Source organism: Sinocyclocheilus rhinocerous, unplaced genomic scaffold, assembly GCF_001515625.1.
Source record: "Sinocyclocheilus rhinocerous isolate Xijiao unplaced genomic scaffold, SAMN03320098_v1.1 scaffold877, whole genome shotgun sequence".
Taxonomy (NCBI): Eukaryota; Metazoa; Chordata; class Actinopteri; order Cypriniformes; family Cyprinidae; genus Sinocyclocheilus; species Sinocyclocheilus rhinocerous.
The window spans coordinates 486,540-513,774 of NW_015662177.1; the positions used below are offsets into that span (position 1 = coordinate 486,540).

Sequence of the window (27,235 nt, forward strand, 5' to 3'; positions counted from 1 at the left end):
GACGTGTGTGCCTTTCCAAATCATACCCATTCAATTGAATTTGCCACAGGTTAACTTCACTTGAAGTGTAGTAATATCTACAAGCAAAATGAATGCTCCTGAGCTGAGTTTCAACTGTCCCAGATATATGAATACTTATGCAATGGAATCATTTTAGTTTTTTAGTTTTTAAAAATGTGCAAATATGTTAAGAACCTGTTTTTTTGCTTGACAATTATGGTGTATGGAGTGTAGATTGTTGTGGAAAAAAACTATTTTAAAGCAGTTTAACATAAGGCAGCAACAAAACAAAATATGAAAAAAATGAAGGGGTATGAATACATTCGCAAGGCACTGTATATATTTTAAAGTTTATTTGATTTAAATTTTTGTTTATTATTATATTATATTTAGTTTAGTTTAGTTTAGTTTAGTTTTTATTTTTTTAAACAAGTATTTTTTATAAACACTTTTTTTGTGTATTTATTTCATATTCTATTTTTAAAAAATTCATTCATTTTTTTTATGTTTTTGATTTTTGTGTATTTTTATATTTATTTTACATTAACATTTTTTTTTTTTTTTTTAAAGCATCAACAAGCACACATTTAAAAAGAGAGTTTGTTTTTTCCCCCCTTATTCTAAACATACTGGCTTATCTGCCCGTTTCTTGAAACTCTTTGACCTTTAAAACATGTCAGCATTCATCACTGTCCATGTCCTTCTTTAATTGGCTGTTGACATGGAACTGTCTTTCATTTCATATTACCTGTCTTCCTCATACAGCTGTCTCACAGCCTGCGGGCGAGCTTTGTTCCCTCATGGCACCTCTCGCGACTCACTGTAGATCTCTGAGCCTAAACTCACAGCTGTGTAAGATTCACAGGTGTGTGTAAGGTAAGCAGCAGTGTTGATACTGGAGACGGTCACACTTATTGCCCTTTAACCTCACTGATTTTGCAGTGTAGGACGTGTACGCTTTAGGCCGGAGTGAGAAATTTGGGTGCAGATGGGCCAGTGATTGAGCGAGTTGAGCGCTGTTGACTATGGCAGCGCTGCAGGTTTGTGTTGGAGCCGTTGTCTGGATCCTTCAGGCTTAGACAAACAGAGTAACACTCTTTGACTGCCCATTCACATCTAAACTCTCCTCCGGTGAAAACATTTCCTCAGCCATGCATCAAAGAGTTTGATCAAGCAGTGCAGGAATGAAGTAATCTGAACCTCCACTTTATTCCTCCACGCTTAACATTCGACTTCACACTCGATGCATATTTTTAACTGAAACTACAGTAAGGCTTTTATCTTATTTTATTTTCATCTTTTAGACAATCTTTTAGTCGTCTTCATTTGATTGATCCTGATTATACTTGTGCCGGTATTCGGTAATGCGATATATCACGGTAATGAATATGCACGGTATTGTTATCGTGGGCACTTCTAAATACCGTGAATAATTATATATTACAAATTATTCCGAATTTTGAATGCATTTTAAGAATACTTTTCCCATCAACTGGTCAAAATGCACAACACCGCTGTATGGTGCGTGAAAGACGCCTGCTCACTCTGATGTAAACAAGCACGGACCGAGAAGCACATGGCAGAACCTAATCCTGATATTGATTCTACAGATCCCAATCTTTAACTCTATACCTACAGTATTTTCAGTGACTGTGTGAAAAGAAATCATGTTTTACCGTAGTTGTGACCAGTGTCGACTACATGCAAAAATTCATAAAGAATGGTCTTGGTTCTTCTGTGTTCCAAATGACATGTTTCCATTATAGGGTTATGTCAGTGGAGATAGTAGAAATATCTGTGGGAAATCTTTTCATGTGCTTTTCTATAGGTTGTGACTGTTGTTAAACTTTTTTTTTTTAATTTTTTTTTTTAGTATTATTTATTTATTTTGGGTTTATGCATGTATATTTCTCATCTTTGGAGTTGTTTCTGTAGTTTATTTGAAGCAAAACTCATGTCACACAGTATTTTAAAGACGTGCTGTTAAATGGATTGTATTTCTGTTCTGTGACATTATATTCTGACGTTAGGAAATGTCTTTGCTGTCACTTTTAATCAATTTAATGCACCCTTGATTAAAAGTATTATTTTCTTCTTTTTTTCTTCTTTTTTTTAATTCTTGAACAGTACTGTATGTTTAATGCAGAAATGCAAGAAGTGAACTTCCAAATGTAAATTGGGAAAAAAAAGAATATGCAAGCAAAATAGACCTTAAACTAAAATATACCCAAATAGGGAATTGACACCTTGTGAATCATAACTGGCTAAAAACAAATCTGAATCTGCATCTGTATCTGTCAGTGCTGTCAGTTTAATGATTAATTATTTAAAAAGGCATTTATTGTACAATGCCCCCTGATCTGTATGTGAATTCAATAAGGAATTTTACTACCGTTGGCCTTGCTTTTAAAGCCACTTACATATTTGGAAAACTACAACAGTGATATTCTCTTTTGGGGGGGCTTTTTCAGCCAAAATTATTTAATTAAATACCTTTTTAGCATATCATGTAGTTAATTTGAGATTTTAATCGATTGACAGCTCTAGTTTTTGCATCTGTGTCTAGTGTTTTGATAAATCATTCATGTTTCATGCGCTACATGTTTCTCATCAGTCCGCTGCAGTTACTGTAGTTTACTTTCATAGGTGTCTTTCATCTATTAGACCTTCGCACGTCCATGTCCTGAATAATTTACCAGGTTTGTTCTCAGACGCAAAGGATGAAGGCGGCAGCGCCCACAGCCGTGAGACTACACAGGCAAACGGCTCAGTCGAGTGAGGTTTAATCGCTGGCTTTTTAGCCCGTGTGCCACGGTTTCACTGAGACTACAGAAAGAAAAAGTGCTCCCCTCGAATTTCCTCAGATGCCATTCTCTTTAAAGTTGAATCAGCCCTGTAGATGTTTGATTCTGGCCCTTAGCTGATTCTTGGCCGGCTCGCCTCAGATAGCTGCGGATAGCACTTAATTCAACTCGCCACATTTCTGAGTCTCTTTATTCTTCAGAGCGAGAGGAAAATGTTTAAACTCAGCCTCTTGTTTCGTAGCCTATTTTTAAGCCTCACGTGGACTGTATTGATTGTATCTCTAATGGTTAAAAAGGCAAAATAGCTTTGCAAAAAGAGGAATGAGCTGAGATGAATCATGCTGTCTCTCTTCAACTCAAACATTCCCACTCCTCCTCATTCTTTTAGTCATATTCCTTTTGATTCCCAGTCTCTCATCTCAGTCAATGTCTGTCTGTCTTTTCTTTTTGTAGATGAAGCTTTGGAACAAGTACAAGGTGACCAGTATTCCTTCTCTGGTGTTCATCGATGCTGCCACGGGGAAGGTGGTGTGTCGGAACGGCCTGCTTGTAGTTAGAGATGATCCAAAAGGTGAGTACTAGGCTTTAGTTTTTCACCCACTCGAGGGGTTTAAAGGAAAGCTCACCCAAAAATTAATACTCAGTTGCTATTAACTTGCCCACATGTTGTTCCAAACCCTTGTTGAATGCAAAAGGAGAATTATTTGAAGACTCTTCACAGATATCTGTGCTTTATAGTTTAAGTTTCAGAAATGGCACAAAAACACAAAAGATGAACCATAAAAGTTGTCCATGTGCTATATATATTCTAAAGCCAAAAGTATACTCAAGTTTTGACGCGAAAGTATCAAAGCATACAGTGGAGTGAATAGCCTTTCAAAGTTTACTCTATTTAATAACGTGCACAAACACAGGCATTTGACATTCGCACTAGAATGTTTCATTCTTGTCCAGTGTCTGCGCTATTTATTTTCAGAAATTATGACGATAACATTTTTTTGTACAGTTGCGAGTATCTCTGAGCACACTTGCCAATGCGAGCATCTGCTGTTGTTGTTCCTCAAGTAATATGTTGTTGTTGTTGTTTTGTTTCTTGCGTTTCTTTTTTGACTCACATGTGCGAGCTGAGTGTACCGTGTACGAGACCAGTGTTGCCACCTTGTGGACAAACTAATTAGTGCAAAAAAAATCATTGTTCGAGCTGAAAAAAAAAGTCAAATTGCTAATACTGGGTGGAAACACCAATATGCGCATAAATTCTAAAAATGTGCATAAAAAACTTGTGCACAATATTGAGTTGGATAAACTTTTTATCCGATAAGAAAAAATGTGCATGAACTACGATGGAAACACATTTACCGAATAAATTCCTCAATATGCATCAAAAAAGTCATGTGATGGGATGAGATGACTTGACTAACCAGCGAACCGATCTCGTTGCACAGCATCTCAAATGTTGTTTTGGTCATTCTGAAATGCCAAAAGTCTATCATCAAAGTATTTCTGTACTTTGTCTTACACGACTGCTGTTCCCAAACAGCAGCATCCACCTCCAAAAGCAATGACTGCATTTATTTTGTCTGCTTGCTCTGAGGCGCAAGTCATTTACTATATATGAAAATTATCATATTTAGTGGCTTCTCCTACTTTTCTTAGTGATATTTTGTGCTAGTTTATCATGAAGTGACGATTTAGTTCTCTTTGACTCGTTGGATGGAAACGGCACCTTATTTGCAAATGTTTTATGCGATATTCCAATTTTGTGCAAAAGTTAAATTCGCAACTTTGGATGGAAACATACCTCTTGATATTTCTCATTTGTAAGTCGCTTTAGATAAAAGTGTCTGCTAAACGAATGCGTGTAAATTGAGTCTTGAGAATTGGATATGTGAACTATTGTTTGTTTTGAGCTCATGTTTGATTTTGATTGATATTGATTCTTCAGGTTCAGGAATCAGGCTTAAAGGATTTGTTTGTGAATCAGATTAATTAGTTCATGAATCAATTCAAGGACACAGTGATCTGGTCACAGTAGTTCTTAAATTGACAGCTTAACAACTTGATGTCTTTGAAAAAATATAGTGCACATGTTGTATGGCATGTTTTTTTTTTGTGTGTATGGACTGGTGTTTTTTGGTCATTTTTGGAGCTTGACAGAGCTTAACATTGTCACTATGAACTGTCGTTGTCTGACCAAAAAGCACCATAAAAGTGGTCCATAGCCCATCTATTCCAAGACTTCTGAAGTCAAACGATAGTGTGATTAACAGACCAAAATTTGAGCTGTAGACTCAAGAACAATGACCGACCGAATCATTGACTCAGTGACTTTGATTCATTCACATGAGCCAGTTCTTTTCAATACAAACGAATCTGAGTTCACTGCATTAATAACATTACTACATGGTGGAAACAACCTGCGTGAAAATTCTCCAAAACTACTGCTTTTGCGTTCCACAGAAGAAGGTTATACAGGTTTGGAACGACATGAGGGTGAGTAAATCATTCATTTTGAGGTGAAATCTCCCTTTAACATGACTTTCACATGCTCAGAAATTCACATTGCATACTTGACTTGGCACCACGGGACATGGTTGTCCTTCACTGCTCTTCACCCGTCTTGTATGGCAATGGTATTTGGAGAGCTCCAAGCGTTTGATAGCCCTCAGCTCGCTTGAGTGGTGTCATGCAACTTTCTGCAGGTGAAAGAAAGGCATTTTATTTGCCTGGAAAGGCAGGGAGCCACTGTGTTTTCGTAAAAACATTCTTGTGGTGGAATTTGTCAGGTGATCAACATGACAGATTCACCTCCTCAGCTTAATGAGCCTCGCCGCTAACAGTTTACAGCAGTAGGAGTGAAAAATGAACTTGGTGATTCATGAAGCACAGTACCATTCTCAAACGCCGGCACGCAGGATTGATGACTCTGCTTTCTGTGTGATGACATAGTCAAGAGCTTTTGTTTGAAAACATGTGTGGAAGGGGAATATCCGGTGTGTTTGTACAGTGTGAGTGTGTGAACGTGCACAGTAGCCAGTACAGGAGCAGGTTCAGAGGGCAGAGGGTTGGAAGGGGCCCTTGCCATAACAAAAGGCCCTGGCTGAATGTGTGGGAGTTTCAAAGCCCAGTAGCAGCCCTGCGCTTTTGTCCTTTCTGACTAATAAAGCCCGTAAGAAAGAATAAAGACACTTCTGTCCTGTGACCATGTTGTTAAGCTCCAAAATGGCGCAAAAAAACATGGAAAAGCATTATAAACGTGGTCCACATAACTAGTCCACATAACTTATTTGTTAAATCTTCTGAAGTCATACAATAGATGTGTGTAACAAACAGACCAAAATTTAAGTCACAATTCACTGATAAATGTACCCACCAGTGAGCTGTCAACTCGAGAATCACTACAACTGAATCAAGTTGAACTTAAGAACCAGATCAGTATATGAATCATTCCCTGATTTTTGATCACTCTGATCCAAATGCAAATTATTCCATGTTTTTTTTTTTGTTTTGTTTTTTTTAATGAAACAGATTGGTCCTATTTGCATATCAGACTGATTCATATATTAATATTTGCGATTGATTCAGTGAGTTGAACTGTAGAACTAGATTAGTAAATGAATCATTCACTGATTGGTCATGTTCTTAAATCCAACAGTTTCATTCTTGAATGCGTGTTCATTCAGTGAGTTGAACTCAAGAACCAGATCAGTAAATTAATCATTCGCTGATTTTGATCATCCTGATCTGAATTCTGATCATTTTGGTTATTTTCAGTAAACATATTCGTCCTGTATGCAAATCAGACTAATTTATCAATAATTCTTAGTGATTGATTTGTTGAGAACCAGATCAGTTACTGAATCAATCACTGATTTTTTAACATTCTTATCTGAATTCTGATGAGTGATTGATTCAGTGAGTTGAACGTGGGAACCAGAGGGGGGTGAATGAATCATTCTGATCCGTATTCTGTTCATTTCAGTGAAGAGATCCTGTTCCTGTTGACAAATCAGACTGATTAATTCAGGAATCTGATTGATTCAGTCATTAATTTGGGTTCTATCAAATGACTGATTTGGTTGCTAAATGATGGTAGATATTTTTAAATGGTTATGTAATATTTAGGAGAAATAGAGGATGAACACCTCAACTCCAACATTTCTGGTGCAATATGGGAAATGAAGCTTCCATCTCACATTAAGACCTGATATTTGCATCAACTCCCATTCGCCTCTGTTGCAGCGTTTGATATCCCTGTGCCATCAAGATCCAGAGGAGAGACTCTTGTATATTATAAATATATGAATGACATATGCATGTGCTGGCAGTGAAAGGAGGATTGTGTGACAGTAATCAGAGTCCTGCCTCTGCTCTGCTCCCACCCGTCCTGCAGGCCTGGAGTTCCCCTGGGGGCCGAAGCCCTTTGCGGAGGTGGTGGCCGGGCCCTTGCTCAGGAACAACCGACAGACGACAGACAGCAGTGCCCTGGAGGCATCCTATGTGGGGGTTTACTTCTCTGCACACTGGGTGAGTGCTTTGTGTTAGTGTTTCTAACCTAGCTGTACTTTGGAGACAAAAGCACAGTCGATTTAACCTTACAATCGGATCTCATATGTGAAACAAGAATTTTTGTTAAAAACTTAAATGTTTTTATAAGAGTATCATTATAAATCGATTGCAATAGCAAAAATATGTTAGTAATTGTAATAACTAAAACCATGAAATAACATGATATATTATGTATAACCTAGCCATACTTTGGAAATTAAATTGCAGCCCATACAATTGGATCTGATGTGCTGATTTTTGTTAAATACCATTTAATAATTAATTGCAATAGCAAAATAATGTTATAGGGTTATTATAGTTAATTAAAACCATGAAAAAATAAAGCTTGAAATAAAATAAATGTTAACTGAATTAAAATAATACATGTGACCCTGGACCACAAAACCAGTCATAAGGGTCAATTTTTCAAAATTGAGATTTATACATCATCTGAAAGCTGAATAAATAAGATTTCCATTGATGTATGGTTTGTTGGGATATGACAATATTTGGTCAAGATACAACTATTTGAAAATCTGGAATCTGAGGGTGCAAAAAAAATCCAAATATTGAGAAAATCGCCTTTAAAGTTCTCCAAATGAAGTTCTTAGCAATGCATATTACTAATCAAAAATGAAGTTTTTATATATTTACAGTAGGAAATTTACAAAATATCTTCATGGAACATGATCTTTACTTAATATCCTAATGATTTTTGGCATAAAAGAAAAATCTATAATTTTGACCCATACGATGTATTTTTGGCTATTGCTACAAATATACCCCAGCGACTTAAGACTGGTTTTGTGGTCCAGGGTCACAAATAGAATTTTTTTTTATTTCAGCTAGTTGGCAAGGCAGCATTTCTCATTTTAATTTAGTATAACTAAAACTAAAACCATAAAAATGAAAATGGAAAAAATAAAATAAAATAAATAGCTGCTAAAATACAATATACAAATTAAAAATTCTTCTTTCAACTTGTTTCAACTTGCCAACGCAACATTTCTCATTTTAAATTAGTTTGACTAAAAATAAAAATTAATAAAAACTATATAGACATGTTAAAAACTACTATAAATGACAAAAACAATTAATTACTAAAACTTTAAATTTAAAAATGTATATTTTATTCCATTTATGAAAATGGAATTTCAAATGAAATACTAAAATAACACAGGTTAGTAATTTGTATAAATCACAGAAACATTTTGAATAGAAAATAACCAAAAAATTACTCATGGTTCAGTGAGGGAGTCAGTATAATGACTCACTGAGACTGATTCAAACCTCTTTTCATAGATCTTCCTGATTGACTCTTTTAAAAGAACTATTTCATAAGAGTCATTTTTTCATGAATGGGTTATCAAAGCTGAGTGGTGTTACAGTGGGCACTTCTGTTACTCTTGGCTTTCCCGCCATATGAAGCCTTTTCCACAGAAACCCTGTTATTTCCCACTATAAAAGTCACTCACTCCTAACACTCAGGCCAGTACGTGACGCACTCATTCACATTCACAGAGGAGCGGTTTCTTGACTGACACGCTTCTCTTGGTTGTGGCAAACACGGGCAGCTTGTGCCAGTCCACAGGGCTGCAGCCACAGTAGCGGGAGCTTGTTTTTCCAGTTCCCCCCTTTTCCAAACCCAGACAAATTGTGAAGATGAGCCACAAAACCAGGCTATATATTTCAGTTTATTATTCCAGCACCGCATTCCTCGTTCCTAACCAGTGTAAAGTGAACCTCTATTAAAGTGACTTTTATAAGACTAAGTGTGTCTGGACGTATTGTTTCCGTTGATATACTAATGCCACTTTTTTCTCCATTTGAAAAACGACCTCAAATGACCTCAAGGAAACAGATTTGTAGCTTGTTGTATTTGTTAATATTTTATTTTAGATGGGCTGGGAAAATACAAGAGGCTGGAGCTGCAACAGAACATACTGTATGTTGGAATGTTTGTCGAATGTGCGCCACATTAATTTCCAGTTAGAAGTCTTTGTTTATCTTAATGGGAGTGATGTTTAGTTTTTACTTTTGTACAGACTAAAATTGTGTATGAAGTCTGATTGGTCAGCTCATGAATATGAATACCTTAAAGGAATAGTTCACCCAAAAATGAAAATTCTGTCATCATTTACTCACCCTCACGTTGTTTCAAACCTATGTGAGTTTCTTTCTTCTGTGGAACATAAAAGAAACATGTTAATAACCAATAAGTTTCAGTTCCTATTGACTTCCATTGTATTTTTTGACCATACATAGTCAATGGGAACCAAAATTGTATCTGCTTTCATGTTTTATACCACAGTGAAATGAAAAGAATACAGGTTCACAACAACATAAAATAATTTTTTTTTTTTTTTTAACGCCTCATTTGGCTGATCCATGTCATCTTTTGAAAGTCAACATTTTTGGTTGTAACCTTATAAAACATTTATAAATTCACTGTTTATTTCATTTTGTGGCGTTTGTGTTGCTGGTACATTCTGATGATCAATTTTCAGATATTTTATTATCAATCACAGTTACTTTTACTATTAAATTACATTTTATTTAATCATTACTCTCCACATAATTGCTGTTAAACTCATATCAGGTTCACAACAACATAAAATAATTTTTTTTTTTTTTTAACGCCTCATTTGGCTGATCCATGTCATCTTTTGAAAGTCAACATTTTTGGTTGTAACCTTATAAAACATTTATAAATTCACTGTTTATTTCATTTTGTGGCGTTTGTGTTGCTGGTACATTCTGATGATCAATTTTCAGATATTTTATTATCAATCACAGTTACTTTTACTATTAAATTACATTTTATTTAATCATTACTCTCCACATAATTGCTGTTAAACTCATATATATTATATGAAATCGTAAACAGTATATTATATGAGTCAGTAAGATATGTTTTTAATAGTTTTTATTCAGCAAGGATGCATTAACCTCATCAGAAGTGACAGTAAAGACATTTTTAATGTTACAAAAAGAGCTCTTCCTGTCTAATATATGCTGATAATTAGGCCTAGATGAAATCTGACTTTTTTAATCGCATTATCTGAGCTGATGTTTTGAGGAAAATCTGTGGAATGGATTTAATTATGGTAAATGAGTACTACACGCATACTGGTAGCTGGAAGCATTAATCAGATCCACCTAAATATTTGATAGAGAAAGCCAGAAGGGCCGGAGGATGTTTAAACTTTGTGAATGGCAGGCATTTGAGTTCTGCATAAATCTGCTGAGCTTTCGTTCAGTGTGGACCTGCCGGTATTCAAAGTCTACGCGGGGCTGGAGAGCTCTTGAAGAGAGCTGAGTGAAGCATGTCAGGCTGAATGTAGCACTCCTGTGAAAAGAGAAAATCATGCAGCACAAAATGCCTCCAAGCCATAAAAGACAGGATGAGTTTAAAAGCTCTACCAGGTCCTAGTCACATTTGTTTTGTTTTGTTTTTCTTGAAGGAGTGCTGAACTGCAGGGAGAGTAATATTAAGTGCTCTGGGTACTCACTAGGCCACTAAGTGCTGTTTATTATCAGAAACCCTTTAGGAGATCTCGCTATAACTTATGTATGTGTTTATGTGTGTGTTTAATTTCACAGTGTCCTCCTTGTCGCACTCTAACCCGAGTGTTGGTGGAATCGTACCGGAAAGTGAAAGAATCACCTAAAAAAAAAAATATATTCTAGTTATTTTACAAGTTTAAGTTGAATCTTTTACATTTTGTAAATAGTCAGTGTGGACTAAAATAAAATTAAAAAATGATATACACTTTCACTAGAGATGCACTAATTATTAACATTCTGATTGATAATTATTTTCACCTAATGATAACTGATAAATAGGCCAAATGTAAAGTAAAACTTCTGTATTTTGTCTCAATAAATAAAAAAATAAAACACTAAAAACAATTATTTAAATGCTACAATTGAATTTTGACATCACAACATTATAACGTTCAGCATGAAAAATGTATATGAATTTAGAGATTTGCTTAAGATTACTTTTACCAGTGTGTGTGTTATTCAATTATTTATTAGGTGTTTTTAAAGATTAACTTTTAAGTGAGCTTTAGATAATGGCAAAGGCAATCTAAATGTAAAATAGGGTATATGAGCACAATTAAAAATCCAGCATCGGCCCATATACAGATCTATACAATATCAACTGATAGCAATAAATTTAAAATCTCTAATATTGGCCATTAACTCGCACCAATATATTGTGTATTCTTAACTTCCACACATAATATCAGCCATATTTGCTGCTTATTTCCAATAATTATTTGATTATTTTAAAGTTGGAGGACACTTTAAACATGCAATGAAGATTGAAACACCTTGTGTCTTGTGTTGTAGGTCAGAGGAGTCATTTACGCAGTATTTTAGTGAGATGCCGTGGTTGGCGGTGCCGTACACAGACGAGGCCAGACGGTCACGACTCAACAGACTCTATGGAATCCAAGGTACGTCTGTGGACTTTAACTCTGGCTCAGGTGGAAGTGCGTTTGTTTGATGTAACAGCGTGTGGTTGGCTGTCGCTGGATACAGCTGACCCTGCCAGGAACTGCAAACTGAGCTGTAGGACCTCAGGAATGTGGGCGGCTAATCAAGTTTACTTTACTATTACTGTTCCCCACCGCTCCCTCTCTCTGGATGTCGCTCGCGCTCAGTATAAGTAACAATTCTGAAAACATGGTTCAACCAAGAGCCAAGATTCTTTAATCATTTACTCACTCTTAATGTTGTTCCAAACCTGTACGACTTATTGACTTACTGTATTTCTGCTGCAGAGCACAAAAGAAGCATTCTGAAAAGTATTTGATCTGTTTCTATCCATATAATGGAAGTCAATGGGGTCCAAAACTACACTGGACCAACATTGACTTTCACTGTATGGACACTGAGACATTGTTCATAATATCTTCCTCCTTTGTATATCACAGGAGGAAGAATGTAAATCATGCAAGTTTTGAATGACGTGAGGGTGAATAAATAATGACAGAATTTAAATCTTTAATATAAATCTTTCTGCTCTAATTAGCTGCAACCGCAACAAATGTCACAGAGTCTGTAAAATGGTGATCAATTCTGACTGTTTTAGCCCCAAATAACTCTGGTCCAGCTATCATATGACCCCTTTAGCAGTCAGAAAAGTCTCTTTCCTTTTGCTTTCGTCTCTTCTTCATTGGGAGTTGATGCATTGAGAGGGAAAGTACTGGCTTCAGGCCTATCCGGTCTGGAATGTGTGGAATTCATCTTGGATGATTTGATACTGACTCCCCCTCCCTCTTCCTCCAGCCTGAAGTCGATGTGTGAGTCTGATAAGGCCACTAATACTGCAGTCTGATTTCTATCTCAAAGAGGGTTTGAGAGAGGACGGCTGTACAGAGAGATCAGTGTGACCACAGGCCGCCTGACTGTGTCTTTGTGTGCTGGTGTTGTGCTTAGGGTGTGGACAGGCCCGTAACCAGCTATGAGGCCACCGAAGTCCGGACCTTTTCATGTTAAAAAATAAAATTTGTTCTTTGAATGACTAATTTGCTGCTAAACTCCTCATATGAATGCCTGCATGACATGTATAATTCAGTTTAGACAGTTTGCAAGAATGTTTAGCGTCCCTGGTATGATAATGATCGCTGTGAGACGCTGACGGAGTGAACGAGTCTTGAGAGCAGGGTTGCCAGGTTTTCACAAGAAAACCATCGCTACTCAAAACTAGCCCAAAACTAGCCCAATGGCATTTCGAGGGGGATCCCAGTTAAAAATCGCATTCGGGGGGTAAAATACACGTTTTTTGGTGGGGTTCCCCTGCTAAAATTCGCATTCCAGTGGATAAATATCATGTTATTGGAGTCGCTTCAACCTGTGGCAACAGTGTTAAAGCGGGGAAAACCGCGGACTTGGCAACACTGCTTGAGAGAGTTGTGAGTGAGGGCGCGGGCGCAGCCTCCAGATCCAGCTATTATAAGCGTTTTTGGACTTGTCTTTTTCCACTTAACTTAACACTTTATAAAGTTAATAAAGTAGTAAATTGCAGTTTAGAGTCAGCGATATTTTTATCTTATCATATTTGCAAAAGATTGGAAATAATTTCGGTTTATTTTATTTATTTTTAGTTTTGTTTGTTTTAGTATCAATATCTGGCCCGTGGACAGGTTTTTGCTGACAGGATACGGCATTCGGTGAGGGAAACGCAAAAATTATGATATTATCGGTCAAAAACAGTAGAATTGAACACTAGTACACACGGATCTGTAGAACAAGTAGGTTACAGAATGAAATGAAATACACAAACACTAGCCATGAAGTCTATGTCATTCAGTATAGTTAAATTTTCACAAATCATGTTATAAACTTTCATAAGAGCACTAGACAAAGTTATTGTAGTTATGTATTGTTGCAATAAACAACTGATAAAATTATCCACCCTTAAATATAGTAAAGTATTAACAAACTTTGATGCAATAAATAGGGTATGATTTGAAAATAATCAACCCTCCAAAACAGAAAACATCTTTCACAAACATCTACCCTTTAAAGTGTTTATAATGAGTTGTATTTGTAGGGGTTATTATAACACAATTCTTTTAACACCAACCCCCATCATCATCATTGTCACGGTTCGCCTATGGCACGGAGCGAGGAACGAGGAGACAAGGCATTAAACTCACAAAAGTCTTTTAATTCAAATATCCAAGGGAATACTCGGGGCAGACAGGAACACAGGAAACACAGGGTTTGACGTTCAATCTCAGACAAAGACAGACAGCACAGACTGGGGCTAATAAACACTGGGCAATTAGGGGAACACAGGTGTATGGAATGACTAATTAACTGAGACACGGCACACCTGGGGAGGGAAAACACAACACAATGAGTCCAGGGGCGTGACATAATTTCGGTTTATTTTATTTATTTTTAGTTTTGTTTGTTTTAGTATCAATATCTGGCCCGTGGACAGGTTTTTGCTGACAGGATACGGCATTCGGTGAGGGAAACGCAAAAATTATGATATTATCGGTCAAAAACAGTAGAATTGAACACTAGTACACACGGATCTGTAGAACAAGTAGGTTACAGAATGAAATGAAATACACAAACACTAGCCATGAAGTCTATGTCATTCAGTATAGTTAAATTTTCACAAATCATGTTATAAACTTTCATAAGAGCACTAGACAAAGTTATTGTAGTTATGTATTGTTGCAATAAACAACTGATAAAATTATCCACCCTTAAATATAGTAAAGTATTAACAAACTTTGATGCAATAAATAGGGTATGATTTAAAAATAATCAACCCTCCAAAACAGAGAAAACATCTTTCACAAACATCTACCCTTTAAAGTGTTTATAGTGTATATGAGTTGTATTTGTAGGGGTTATTATAACACAATTCTTTTAACACCAACCCCCATCATCATCATCATCCAAAAAAATAATAATTAACAAAAAAATGCTTTTTTTCAAGCATTAAAACATATCGCTAACATTTTACAATAGGTTTAACACAATTGTAAGTTAGTGTAAATTTTAGAATAAGTCTGATACTTAACATTTAAAAGTAGTACATGTTAACAATATTCATTATGAACTAACCTGAACGATAGAACACTACTGTTTAAAATTTGGGGTTGATGAGATTTTTTTGAAAGAATATTAATGTAAATAAATTAATGTTTTTGAAAGAAGTCTCTTGCGGTCACCAAGGCTTAATTTATTTAATAAAAAAATACAGTAAAAACAGTAATAGTGTGAAATATTATTACATGTTAAAATAGCTGTTTTCTATTTGAATATATTTTAAAATGTAATTTATGTGATGCAAAGCTGAATTTTCAGCATCATTACTCCGGTCTTCAGTGTCACATGATCCTTCAGAAATCATTCCAATCTGCTGATTTGCTGCTCAAGAAACATTTCTTATCAATGTTGAAAACAGTTCTGCTTAATATCATAGTGGAAAACATGATACAATGTTTTAGGATTCTTTGATGAATAGAACGTTTTTAACAGCATTTATTTGAAATCGAAATCTTTTGTAACTTTATAAATGCACGTACTTTCACTTTTGATCAATTCAGTGCATCTTTGCTGAATAAAATAATCAAGTTCTTTAAACATTTTGAACAGCAATGTATATCTATTAATACATTTGATTGATTAGATGAACATTGTAGGCTTGAATCCTATAATTAAACTAAATTACAGCCAATTAGAACCTATTTGATGTTTAATACGTTTATTGTGTGATTTATAAAATTTTAATGGAATTTATTTCTTGTGGCATCATATCTTGGCATTAAATAAGTATAAAGAATATTGTTATACACAGTTTTTTGTTGTTGTTGTTGTTTAACCTTTCCCAGGTATCCCCACACTGATTTTACTGGACGCAGAGGGTCACATGATCACGCGACAGGGGCGGGTGGAGATTCTCAATGACCCAGACTGTCGGCTCTTCCCGTGGCACCCGCGACCCGTTCTGGAGCTCAATGAATCCAACGCCGTGCAGCTACATGAAGGGCCCTGCTTGGTTCTGTTCGTAGGTGAGATGATGCTTTGAGATCATTACAGAGGAGCACTCAAAGCCTATTGACTCTTCACTTCCCTTTTCTTACTACAATGCTCATTCATCATCTTTCTGCCCTCATCATTCCTCTTCCTCTGTTATCTCATTGTTTTTTTTACCTCTCATTTAGATGCTGAGGAAGAGGGAGAGCTGGAGCCGGCCAAGGAGCTCATCCAGCCAATCGCAGAGAAGATCATGGCCAAATACAAGGCAAAGGAGGAAGAGACGCCACTGCTCTTTTTTGTTGCTGGAGAGGTATGTTTGTCCATTTATGTGTGTAATCGAACAATTAGGTGAAGTTCTTCCAAAAATGAAAGTTTGTCATTTATTTACTTACTTCAATATGAACAATGGTTCAGATCTTTCATTGGATCCGTTTCGGTCTGAATGAATCAAACTGATTATTTTTGCTTTGCTTAACTTTGTTTTGCTTCGTTTTCTGTCTTAATTATATATCTTACAGGTTATGACATTGTCAACCCAAGGCACTCGCAGCTGCTGCCAGCAATTTAGTGTGAATTTTTTTAAATAATAATAATGATATTAATAATAATAATAATTATGTATGTTGGTCACATTATTATTTTAAAATATATTTAATAATAATTTTAAATTATTTTACATTATCGTATTGCATATCGAATTACGCATAACACATTATCGCACAACACGTTTTTCTTCAGTATCATGCGGCCATATTTAGGTCTTTCGGTCAAATAAATCTAACATATCACTTCAGAAGACTTAGAATATAGTGCACAAGTTGTATAGACTACTTTTATGGTAATTTGATGGTGCTTTTGCATAAATTCCATCATCATTGAAGCTTAAAAGTTTCAGTCCCCTTTTATTCTAATGCATAAATGCAAGAGCAAACACTGCATTATTTAAAATTCAACCTTTCGAAAAAGAAAAGGTCATACAGGTTTGCAACGACATAAAAGTGAGTAAATGATGACAGATTTTCCAGTCTTTGAATGAACTGTTTCTTCAAGGCTTTATTGAGTGAGATTTTTAAAACCTTTTTTTTTCTTCTATGCCACAACAATCAGAATGTTTGCTTGCTTTTACATACAAGTGTGATGTGCCATCTGTTTCTGTATATTTGTGTAAAACAATCCTTCGGGAGTGCGGCCTCCAATCACCAACATGTACATGCAGTAAATAAAAGGAGCTGCAGTTGAATGGCAAGCACATGTAGCACAAGCCTGAAATCCAGAGGGTGCCAAAACAGCTGTGCCCTTCTCTCTCTCTTTCTCTCTGCCCCTCCCTCGATTTTTTTTCATCTCCCTGATCACCTCTTCATCTTTCAAGCCTGCATGCCAAGAGGGAGGAAAGCCAACATTTTCAGAACTCTTATCTCCTGTTTTCTCTTTGTGACCTTTGCGGAAGTCATGTAGAGAGTGAAGGCAGTCTGAAATGAATAGACGATTAGCCTCCCCTTTCTTTCTTTCCCCTTCTCACTTTAACTTTCTTGCCACCGTTCAGTCTTTCTCTGTGTGTGTGTGTGTGTGTCTGTGTGTGTGGCACACCCTGAAATGGCAGATCCTCAGGATAGCATTCGACCATGCCATGGTCTGAGTTTCAGGCATTCCCTGCACATGTTCTTAAGCTGTGCATGTTTAACCGAGCCCTACGCTTCACATTTACCAAAGTCTGACAGTTTAAACCCTCAAAGTGCCTTGCCCAATGTAGTTCCTTACTCTACTGTTTTTGTGTTGTCTTTTGTGTTGCTGTATTGATGTTTTGTTTGATTTTGTTTTGTTGTTGTGATTTGCTTTGCTCGTGTTGGGTTTGTTTTATTTTGGTTGTGTTTTGTCTTTGCTTTGCTTGTGTTTTGTTGTGGTCTTTTGTTTAGTCTTTTTTAGTTTTTTTATTTGCTGTTGTATTGTTTTGTCTTGTTTTGTTTGTTTTTTTGAGGGGGGGGGGTGTTTTATGTTGTTTTTGTTTGCTTTGCTTTGCTTTGCTGTGCTGTGTTTTGTTTTCATTTTTTGTCTTTTTTGTTTCATTGTATTTTTAATTGATAATACATATTATTATACAAGTTATGACATTGCACAGACAATGATAAAATGCAATTATGTCACACTAGTCATATTTTAACACTTTAAAGTTAAAGTCTTGTGGTGATACTTTTGCAACACATTGTGTTTTATTGCATTACTTTAAATGCTGTTTGTTTCTTTTTTCAAGCTGGGGACCAAAATTATTTCCTGTGGTAATCGACAGCAAGTCACTGATGTTGTTGATTTAATTTAACCTCTATTGAAGATATTCTTTTTATGTAAGCCATTATATGGAACACATTTTCAACAGTTCTTTAATCATTCATTTTCTTCATTCATTGCATAACACATTTCACTTTTAACATAGTCCAGAGATCAACTGCAACTTCAAGGATTAACTTCATGTGTACTGGCCAGCACTGTCAAAATAAGAGCAAGAGTGAGAAGTGAAGAAATAAAGAAAAATGAGATGCAGTGTAAGAAACTGTAGCATGCTGAGGCCCCGACCAGCTGTAGGATCTCAGAGTCTATAAGACAGTAAGTGTGTGTACAACGCCCTGCTATCCTGAACTCTGAACACTTCGTGTTTCATTGAGCAGCTATTTAGAAGAAAAAAGTGTGGAATTCCTTCACAAGCAAACTAAATCAAGTATGTTGAATGTGGGTTATGTTGAATGTCAGTACATGTTAAGATGTATGATAATTAACACAATTATATATGTGTGTGTATATACACTAGCATTCAAATGTTTGGGGTTGGTAAGATTTTTTTTTTTTAAACAAATTAATACTTTTATTCAGTGGGGATGCATAAAATGAATCCAAATAATTCAGAAGAAAAAAAAAACAGTTTCCACAAACCTGCTGAAGATTTTCTTTAAAGGATTTTTCACCAATGTTTTCTTTGTCTTTCAACTTACCTCAGATGATAATCCTTTAATCAGTGACTCAATACCCGCTCAAAGCCTGGCAATGAGATACATTCTTTCACCGATGACTTTTATTTATTTCCAATGTGCAATTATTTGAACCTAATGTCTGGTGAAGTGCACAGCATCAGCACAGGCAGTTCATAGTGAGCTGGCCAATCAGACAGCCATATCTCTGCTTGCATGAGCAGATGGCTAATGCTTATGGAATGCTACAGGCCCACAATAGGCAGAATAAACTTCATGTTGTAGGGCCGGCACAATTAGGTGTAAACACACTGGCCCTTATCACGCTAGCAGCTGGAGGCAGCCACAGGCTGACCCTTTGTCTCCACACGAAGAGCTCAGCGCTGGAGGCGGCGAGGGACTATGTGTGTGCGCGGAAGGGCCGCCAGTGTTGAAGAACAGTTTACACAAGGTTAGCTGCTCCACAAAAGAAGATGCATGGTTTACCATAGACAGGCAGACAGCCTGAGAGATGTAATCTTTTCATATCTAAAAGCCTGGAAGGGTTACACTGACAGACTCCATTTCTCTCTATATTCACTGATCTTTATCCATCCGCAATCTTAACAAGAGAGCATTTAGCGCAAACCCCAGAAACATGTTTTTCGTGTTGTAATATGTCAAATTTTGACAGCCATTGTCTGGCCTGATGCAGCAATTTTCCCGTTGATCAGTCCAAGTTAATCTGTTGCAGTGTGTTGTGGGTTCACATCGGACAGTGGAATGCATCTGGAGCGTGGAAAAGGAAGTGATTATGGATAAAACCACCGGTGACCCCATGTGATCTACTTTTCCTGCTCTGTAAAACAGGAAATCTGCAATTATCTAAGGTTGATTCCCCACTCTTAATATTGCTTGTGTGCTGAGGATTTCTGAGTATTTTTAGGTAGTAACAATGATGTTAGACTTCATATTTCAAATAGACACTTGTAAAATGCTTAGTTTTTCCTCATTGGAATAATACCGCCATTCCATCTTTTAGTAGTTTTGTTTTAAATAGTCGAGGTCACAAACTTTCTGTTGCCCTACATGTCTTTTTTAGGTAGCAAAAACGGCACAACGACTCTTTTACAGGCACAAGATCTGATTGTGTGGTTTAATCCATGTACTGCTGTGGAATAGTTTATAGTTTCACTGGGAGCCAGTCAGAGGTGTAATAAACGAACCAAAATCTCGTTGAAACCGTTGTACTGCCCTCTTGTGGTCAAAAATGCAACCATGTCTTGTGTTATAATGCCTTCTTCCATGTGCAGTTCTTTCCAAGACTCACTCATTTGGATGACTTTTAAGAGAGAAGTATAATCAATTTGTATTAGAGAAGTAAGAGATGGCTTAAGTAAGATATAGCTTCTAGAAAGATTGAGTTTGAAAGATTGAGATTTTTGGTGGAGAAAGTAGGCACTTTTAGCTCCGTAAAGCTTGACATAATAGAAATAATAGTCAGAAAAGTCTTATTCTTTGAAACTTTTTCAAAGTCTTATTCAGAAATTTGGTGCAGTTGTTCATATTTAAATGGCCAAAAAGAAAGATAAAATTCTGATAGTTTGCATGTAAACCAATGAGATCGTTATAATATGGCAGACTACTTGCATAAAATGCACATAAATATCAGTTGTCACTCTGTATCTCCCAATAATATGTCTTAAGATGATTTTTTTAAATAAGTGCTCAGTTTTATTATCAAAGCTCTGTAGTTTTTATTGTGGTGGAAAAACATATTATGCAATGCAATACAACGATTGAGAACAAATCATTGAGCTGTGATTGAGAACAAACAGATGAACAAATGTTCCACAAAAGCCTGATGGATCATGTTTGATACTCAGTTTAAGTTGATTTTTCTAAAAAAAAATATGTATGAATAATCAAGTGAACCTAAGTTGCTTCAGTCCAGTAAGTGTTCATTTTGTAAGAATAACTTGTAACGTTTTGTTTACTTAAAGGGGTCATATGACGTTGCTAAAAAAAAGAACATTATTTTGTGTATTTGGTGTAATGAAATGTGTTTATGCGGTTTAAGGTAAAAAAAAACATTATTTTCCACATACTGTACATTATTGTTTCTCCTCTATGCCCCGCCTTTCTGAAACACGTCGATTTTTACAAAGTATAAAGAATAACTCTTTGGGTTTGAGATTTTAGTCTTTGCAACTTTAGGGATCTTATCTATTCATGAACGGCTTGTAACACTCCAAAGAGAAAGTACAATTTGAAATCGCATCATATGACCCCTTTAATAAAAAATCAGTAAGGATTTTACAGCAAAAAGACGTGAACCACAACCTGAAGGTGGATGTTTTTACAGTTATACTAAGTCTTTTTATTTGCTTATAAATTCAATCAATCAGACACCATAAACATCCAAGTTTTTACTCTTTGAAGGATTTGTTCACTTCCAGAATGATAATTCTGTCATCATTTACTCACCCTCCACTTGTTCCAAACTTGTATACGGGTTTCTTTCTTCTGTTGAACACAAAAGATGATATTTTGAAAAATGTTTGTATCCGAACAGTTGATGGGCGCCATTGACTTCCATAGTATTTTTTTTTTCCTACTATGGAAGTCAGTGGTGTCCATAAACTGTTTGGGTTATATGGTCAACAACCCTAGCCCACAACAAAATTCTAGCGGCCGAATTTGGCAGGTACTGAGGTTTGTTAATACAGGATTTAGACACTCCAATGAAAAGGGCATTACAATAGTCTAAATGTGAGAAAACGAAAGAGTTATTCAACCTTTCAGCAACGGAAAAAGACAGCATAGGTCGCAGACGTGCAATATTTCTGAGATGGAAGAACGAGGTCTTAACAGTGTTCTGCACAAAAGGCTCAAACGACAGGCTGGCTTCAAAAATAACTCCAAGATTTTTTTAATTTACTTTGTAGTTCCAGCCCAAAACCATCAACAAGCAGAGCTCAAGAACCAGCACTGTGCAGTTGATGGGGAGAGCCAAGAAGCATGACTTCAGTTTTTAGAACTATTCAAGCAGAGAAAATTGTTAGACATCCATGTCTTAATCACTGAAATACAATCTGAAAGATGGGATAAGTCCACATCTTGACCTGGTTTTTAATGGATATAAATCTGGGTGTCATCAACTTAAAAATGGTAGTTAAGGTCAAGAGATCTTAATAGTTGACCGAGTGGAAAAATATAAATGCTAAAAAGCAAAGGACCAAGAATTGAACCCTGGAGGACACCAGTACTAACCAGACCAACCTCTGATCTGTGGCCATCCATAAAAACAAAATGACTGTGATCAGAAAAATAAGATCTGAACCAGTCCAATGCAGTATCCGTTACCCCAAAAACAGATTCAAATCGACTAAGTAATAGCGTGTGATCAACGGTATCAAAAGCTGCACTTAGGTCCAGGAAATGGTTCGTTTTTTTGTTTGTTTGTTTTTTTTTGTATATTTTGGCTTTTATGGAGCCACAGACCTTCTGAGGTATTAAGGTCAAAGAAAGACTGCAGAAGAGATTCAGAAAATAAAATCACTCCATCTGCCTTTGTAACCCCACAAACACATATTTAGGAACCCCCATCTGGAATAATAGGATTTTTTTCCACACACGGTGTGATTCATCTCTGTGAAGTTTCCTGGAGTTGTAGTGCCTCAAAAGCAACAAGGTGGGTGATGCGATGTTTTTGTACCCCCTCCTGGTCCTCCCCTGCTGTAGCAGAGACCTTGTCTCTGTGGGATAGTGAGAGGAGCTCAACTCTGCTCAGGATAGGGTAGAAAGAGACTTATACCGTCATGCTGATTGTGAGAGAGCGAGAGCTTTATACTGCACTCAATGCCGTTTTTTTGTTTTCCAGTATCTCCATAGTGGTTATTTCCAGTTCATTTCTTCACTTTTTGTAGTCACAGGCTCAATTTAGTCATTTTGCTCTTCACAGACAATAATAATCAGCTGATGTTTTCATCTCCTGACAGGATGATATGAGCGATTCCCTGCGGGACTACACCAACCTGCCTGAGGCCGTGCCACTCCTCACTATCCTGGACATGTCAGCTCGTGCCAAATACGTTAAAGACGTGGAGGAAATCACACCTGCCGTGGTAGAACAATTTGTTAGTGACTTTCTGGCTGAGAAGCTCAAACCAGAGCCCATTTGAAGTCCTTGAACTCCCTGCACCCTGTTACCCGAACCTCCATCTGGCCCTTGACCTCCAGGCGTGCTCTCTCTCCTCTTCCTGTCAGACTGTTTGAACAGAAGCGTACTTTGTATTGACATTTTATTTCTTTTAATACATGCCCCTCCATCTCGAAGCGGCCGCCTCCTCCTGTGGTGCCTTGCATTTACTACAGCGCTGATGGTAAAATGCTAATTTTAACGTTGATTGTCTTTTGCCGTTACATTTTGAGATTAGATTGAACCCTGCAGCTGCAAGTGAACACAACTTTGTTCTGATTTGCTTTTATTGACATTTTTATCAAGTATTTCCTTCTATCCTTGGATATTGTTTCAAAAATCAAGAGCTTAGAATAAATATAGCTTGGTAGATGTTTTTTTGTTTTTTTTCCACAGACACTGCACATTTTACGTGGCCATATGTTCTGTACGGCTGTGATTCTCTACTTATGGGTGCTGATAAATATGCATACATGAACAAGCTGTTGTTAATATCCTTGTATAGAAGGCACTATCTATTCTTTGTGTAGCTGCCGCTGTTTATTTTTAATGCAGTTGTCTATAGTTGATTCTTTAAAGGTCTTCGCCCACCTTCTTGTTGATATTTGATGTTGTTGAATGACTAATCTGTTTCCATCTCAAACTTGACATTTAAGTGGATTTTCTGTGAAGGTCCCCTGTATTAAAGCGGTCTATGTTTTTTGAAGGCACAATAAACAGCATCTAATTGCAAGCTTCCTTACAAAATGTAGCCAGTTAAAGCACACAGTCTGTCTGTCTTTGGTTGTTTTAAAAGTCATAGCCATTAAAACCCACTGTTTAAAATGTCTCTGTGTTCTCTTTACATAGGACTATGTTTGCAATTCATACTCCTCTACTACTCAGTTTCTATAGTATGCATACTGTGTGCGTTATGCAGATTTTCTGATAATAATCTCATAATACTGAAATTTGCCAGATCATGCAGTATGAAACCTGAAATATCCCACAAAGCAATGTACTTCCTTCAGTCTTTCATTTCCACTTACATACATACATAATACATGTGTATATAATGATGATAGTTTCCATTTTTCATACTGTACATTATAATGTTGTTATGCCTAAATTCACTTGTACTGTAGTGTTTATATTTTCATTCATTTTAGTTTTCAGTGTTTTGTTTTAATAATGGCCATAATTATTAGTATCAACCAGAATTTTTACATCTAATATTTTCACATAATACTGGAATTCTTGCCAGAATAACCACATGCCACTTGCTTAATTAAACATGGAGTGCAATGTGGTCATGCCACAGTGTAGCATAGTCTGATACTGTTTGAAATGTTTGTTGCATATTGTTTGACATGCTTAAAGGAATATTTCACTCAAAAATGAACATTTGCTGAAAATGTACTCACCCTCAGGCCATCCAAAATGTAGATGAGTTTGTTTCTTCATCAGAACAGATTTGGAGAAATTTAGCATTACATCACTTGCTCACCAGTGGATCCTCTGCAGTGAATGGGTGCCGTCAGAATGAGAGTCCAAACAGCTGATAAAAACATCACAATAATCCACAAGTAATCCACACGACTCCAGTCTATCAATTAACATTTTATGAAGTGAAAAGCTAAATGTTTAAAAGAAACAAGTTCATCTTTAAGACGATTTTATCTTCAAACAATTGCTTCAAACCAAAACAGGAGTTTGATAACTTTTTCATTGGACAAAGCAAAATTAATATATGGATTATGAACTGATAATGACAGAAGTGATGATTTAAAGTTACAAACACAGTTTTTTGCTTCGCAAGACGTTAATTGGTGGACTGGAGTGGTGTGGATTACTGTGATGTTTTTATCAGCTGTTTGGACTCATTCTGACGGCACCCATTCATTGCAGAGGATCCATTGGTGAGCAAGTGACGCAATGCTAAATTTCTCCAAATCCATTCAGTTCAAGAAACAAACTCATCAACATCTTGGATGGTCTGAGGGTGAGTACATTTTAAGCAAATTTTCATTTTTGGGTGAACTTTTCCTTTTAAAGTGTACAGTATTTGTGTCATCAGTATGCTTTTACTCTGAAAACACACAATCACCCTTTACTGGATAAATGACAGACTGTTAAAAAATAGTCAAAGGCACAATGATAAATAAGAGAACTGGACAGTATTGGTGAAACATCTTTAATACATTACAAGAAAAACACTCAGAAGATTTTAGATCTTGTTCTTCGCCGTGTTTTATCCAACAACTGCAGAAGTTGCCGTCTGCCTTCAAACAGCAGTATACTAGCAGCCATTGCAGAGCTCAGGCTCTCCACTCCTGGAGCCATGGGCACAAAGAGCCTTTTGCCCTCCGTTTCCTCAGCCAATCGAAGAGCCTCCAGACTCAGTCCATGCGTCTCTCCGCCAATCACCAGTGCCGTGCTCCTCTGAGCCCAACTCTCAAAGTACACCTGAGGCTTCAGACACGGCAGTGAAAGTTCATCGGACTCTTCATCAGAGTCACTTTCACTGTATTCATCCGAAGTACCATTTTCTGTTTGTCTTGAAACTGGAGCTTTTAGAAAACTACTACTGTTATCTGCCACATGGACAACCACGTCCTTTGGTAAGTGCTTGGAAATTTCATCCCAGTCTAAATTAGGAAAGACTGGAAGGCGGAAATGAGCTCCCATTGCTGCGCGTAGAACCTTGGGCTCCCAGGCGTCCACACAACCTGAAGGAGAAGAAGAAAAAAACAGCCAGTGCTTAGAGTTTGTTATAATGCGTCTGGGTCATTTTTGACCCAGAAGAGATTTCTATAGTCTAAAAAAAAAAAAAAGCATGGTTTTAGTATTGGAAACTAAACTGAAATGTGTCAATACTATTAAAATACAGATTTATTTAAAATATTTTTTAAGAGATATAACTATTTAAAATAGATAAATCTTTTCATAACCAGGATATCAGTGGTGACATGCATATTTGGGGATTTTTTTTTTTTTTTTTTAAATCTACGAGCTAGATTTGTGTCAAAATACATTTGTACAATTAATTTAGCACTTTTCCCTTTCAGGACTGAATGTTTGCACACACAAACAAACTAGTTGTTATAAAACTATTAAAAAAAAGGCATTATAAAAACATTTTGTTTCAAAACATTCTATGTCAGAATAGGAATATGTAGGTTTCAGAAATATGGACTTTTATAATGGACGAGTTATAAGTTCAAAGAAATGTAATTAAATCCATTTATTTCAATTGAGTTAATGGTAATACTTATATTAAATTTCAAATAAAATGTGTCATAAATATTGATTTATTCTTGCATTACACTTGTTTTGCCATAGTTCAAATATTATTTACAGTTTCAAAGCATTTTCTAACTTTTTTTTATAAAAAATGGTAAGTGTAGCAATAACAGACTGCTTAATAAGTTTCCGTACTGACCCAGATTGCGAAAATAGGCTGCAGTGTTTTATGACTTTAAGGGCTAAGCGTTATGTGTTCCTTTTCAACAAAGACATGTTAAATGTATGACATACCTTTGGTTAGGAGAACACCGTCACAGCCAGCAGCTGCCGCACAGCGTAAAATAGTCCCTAGGTTCCCAGCATCACGTATATTGTCACATAACAGAAACAAAGGAACTGACTGAAGACGTGCGTCTTTTGGAAACACCATGCGGGAGGCATCCAGTTTTGAGAATATAGCTGAGATTTGAGGGAAACAATGTGATTTGAGTTGTGTTACATACATTTAGAAGTAGGTTTATAAGAGATCCAGCAACGCACCTATAACACCCTGAGGAGTGACCAGGTCAGACCAGGTCTTCATGTCTTCATATCTGACCTTGATGAGCTTGGCCTGCTGTAGTTTATCTAGAGGAAGCTCCTGCAGTCGCTCCACTGCACTGAAGAAGAGCATCTGAGGAGCTGCTCCAGCAGACAGAGCGTCACAGATCAGACGACTCCCCTCCAGCAGCACCTTACCTTCCTTATCCCGAAACGCTCTGGACCGGGCAACACTGGCCACCTTCCTGAGAGGAGAATGACAGACTTCTTAAAACTACACTCTTGTTACTTTTTCTTTGGTAAAAATATCAAAATCTTAATGAAAGAGTGCCAAAAATCCATCTTCCAAACGGTGTCTTTACCCTAATACACTTTGATAAACCTATAACAATGATTAATATTTTAGACCTGTCGAGATCAGACATGGATCACTCAAATAAATAAATTATATATATATATAT

The 27,235-nt window shown here is 36.5% G+C and overlaps 2 protein-coding genes across 2 annotated transcripts in view; one reads left to right on the forward strand and one right to left on the reverse strand.

Annotated features, from left to right (window-relative positions):
• LOC107727931 (nucleoredoxin) overlaps nucleotides 1–23,852 on the forward strand; it is a 79,150-nt gene extending 55,298 nt beyond the window's left edge. The window contains exons 2-8 of the mRNA XM_016537978.1: nucleotides 3,258–3,375; nucleotides 7,198–7,331; nucleotides 10,956–11,035; nucleotides 11,691–11,818; nucleotides 15,725–15,904; nucleotides 16,058–16,182; nucleotides 22,810–23,852. Coding sequence (XP_016393464.1) covers nucleotides 3,258–3,375; nucleotides 7,198–7,331; nucleotides 10,956–11,035; nucleotides 11,691–11,818; nucleotides 15,725–15,904; nucleotides 16,058–16,182; nucleotides 22,810–22,992 — 948 coding nt within the window. The 3' untranslated portion in view covers nucleotides 22,993–23,852. The remainder of the gene's footprint in view (nucleotides 1–3,257; nucleotides 3,376–7,197; nucleotides 7,332–10,955; nucleotides 11,036–11,690; nucleotides 11,819–15,724; nucleotides 15,905–16,057; nucleotides 16,183–22,809) is intronic.
• Nucleotides 23,853–24,990: 1,138 nt separating this feature from the next.
• LOC107727902 (rRNA methyltransferase 3A, mitochondrial-like) overlaps nucleotides 24,991–27,235 on the reverse strand; it is a 2,659-nt gene continuing 414 nt past the window's right edge. Inside the window, exons 2-4 of the mRNA XM_016537938.1 lie at nucleotides 26,775–27,038; nucleotides 26,526–26,693; nucleotides 24,991–25,717 (exon numbers count right to left, since the gene is read on the reverse strand). Coding sequence (XP_016393424.1) covers nucleotides 25,206–25,717; nucleotides 26,526–26,693; nucleotides 26,775–27,038 — 944 coding nt within the window. The 3' untranslated portion in view covers nucleotides 24,991–25,205. The remainder of the gene's footprint in view (nucleotides 25,718–26,525; nucleotides 26,694–26,774; nucleotides 27,039–27,235) is intronic.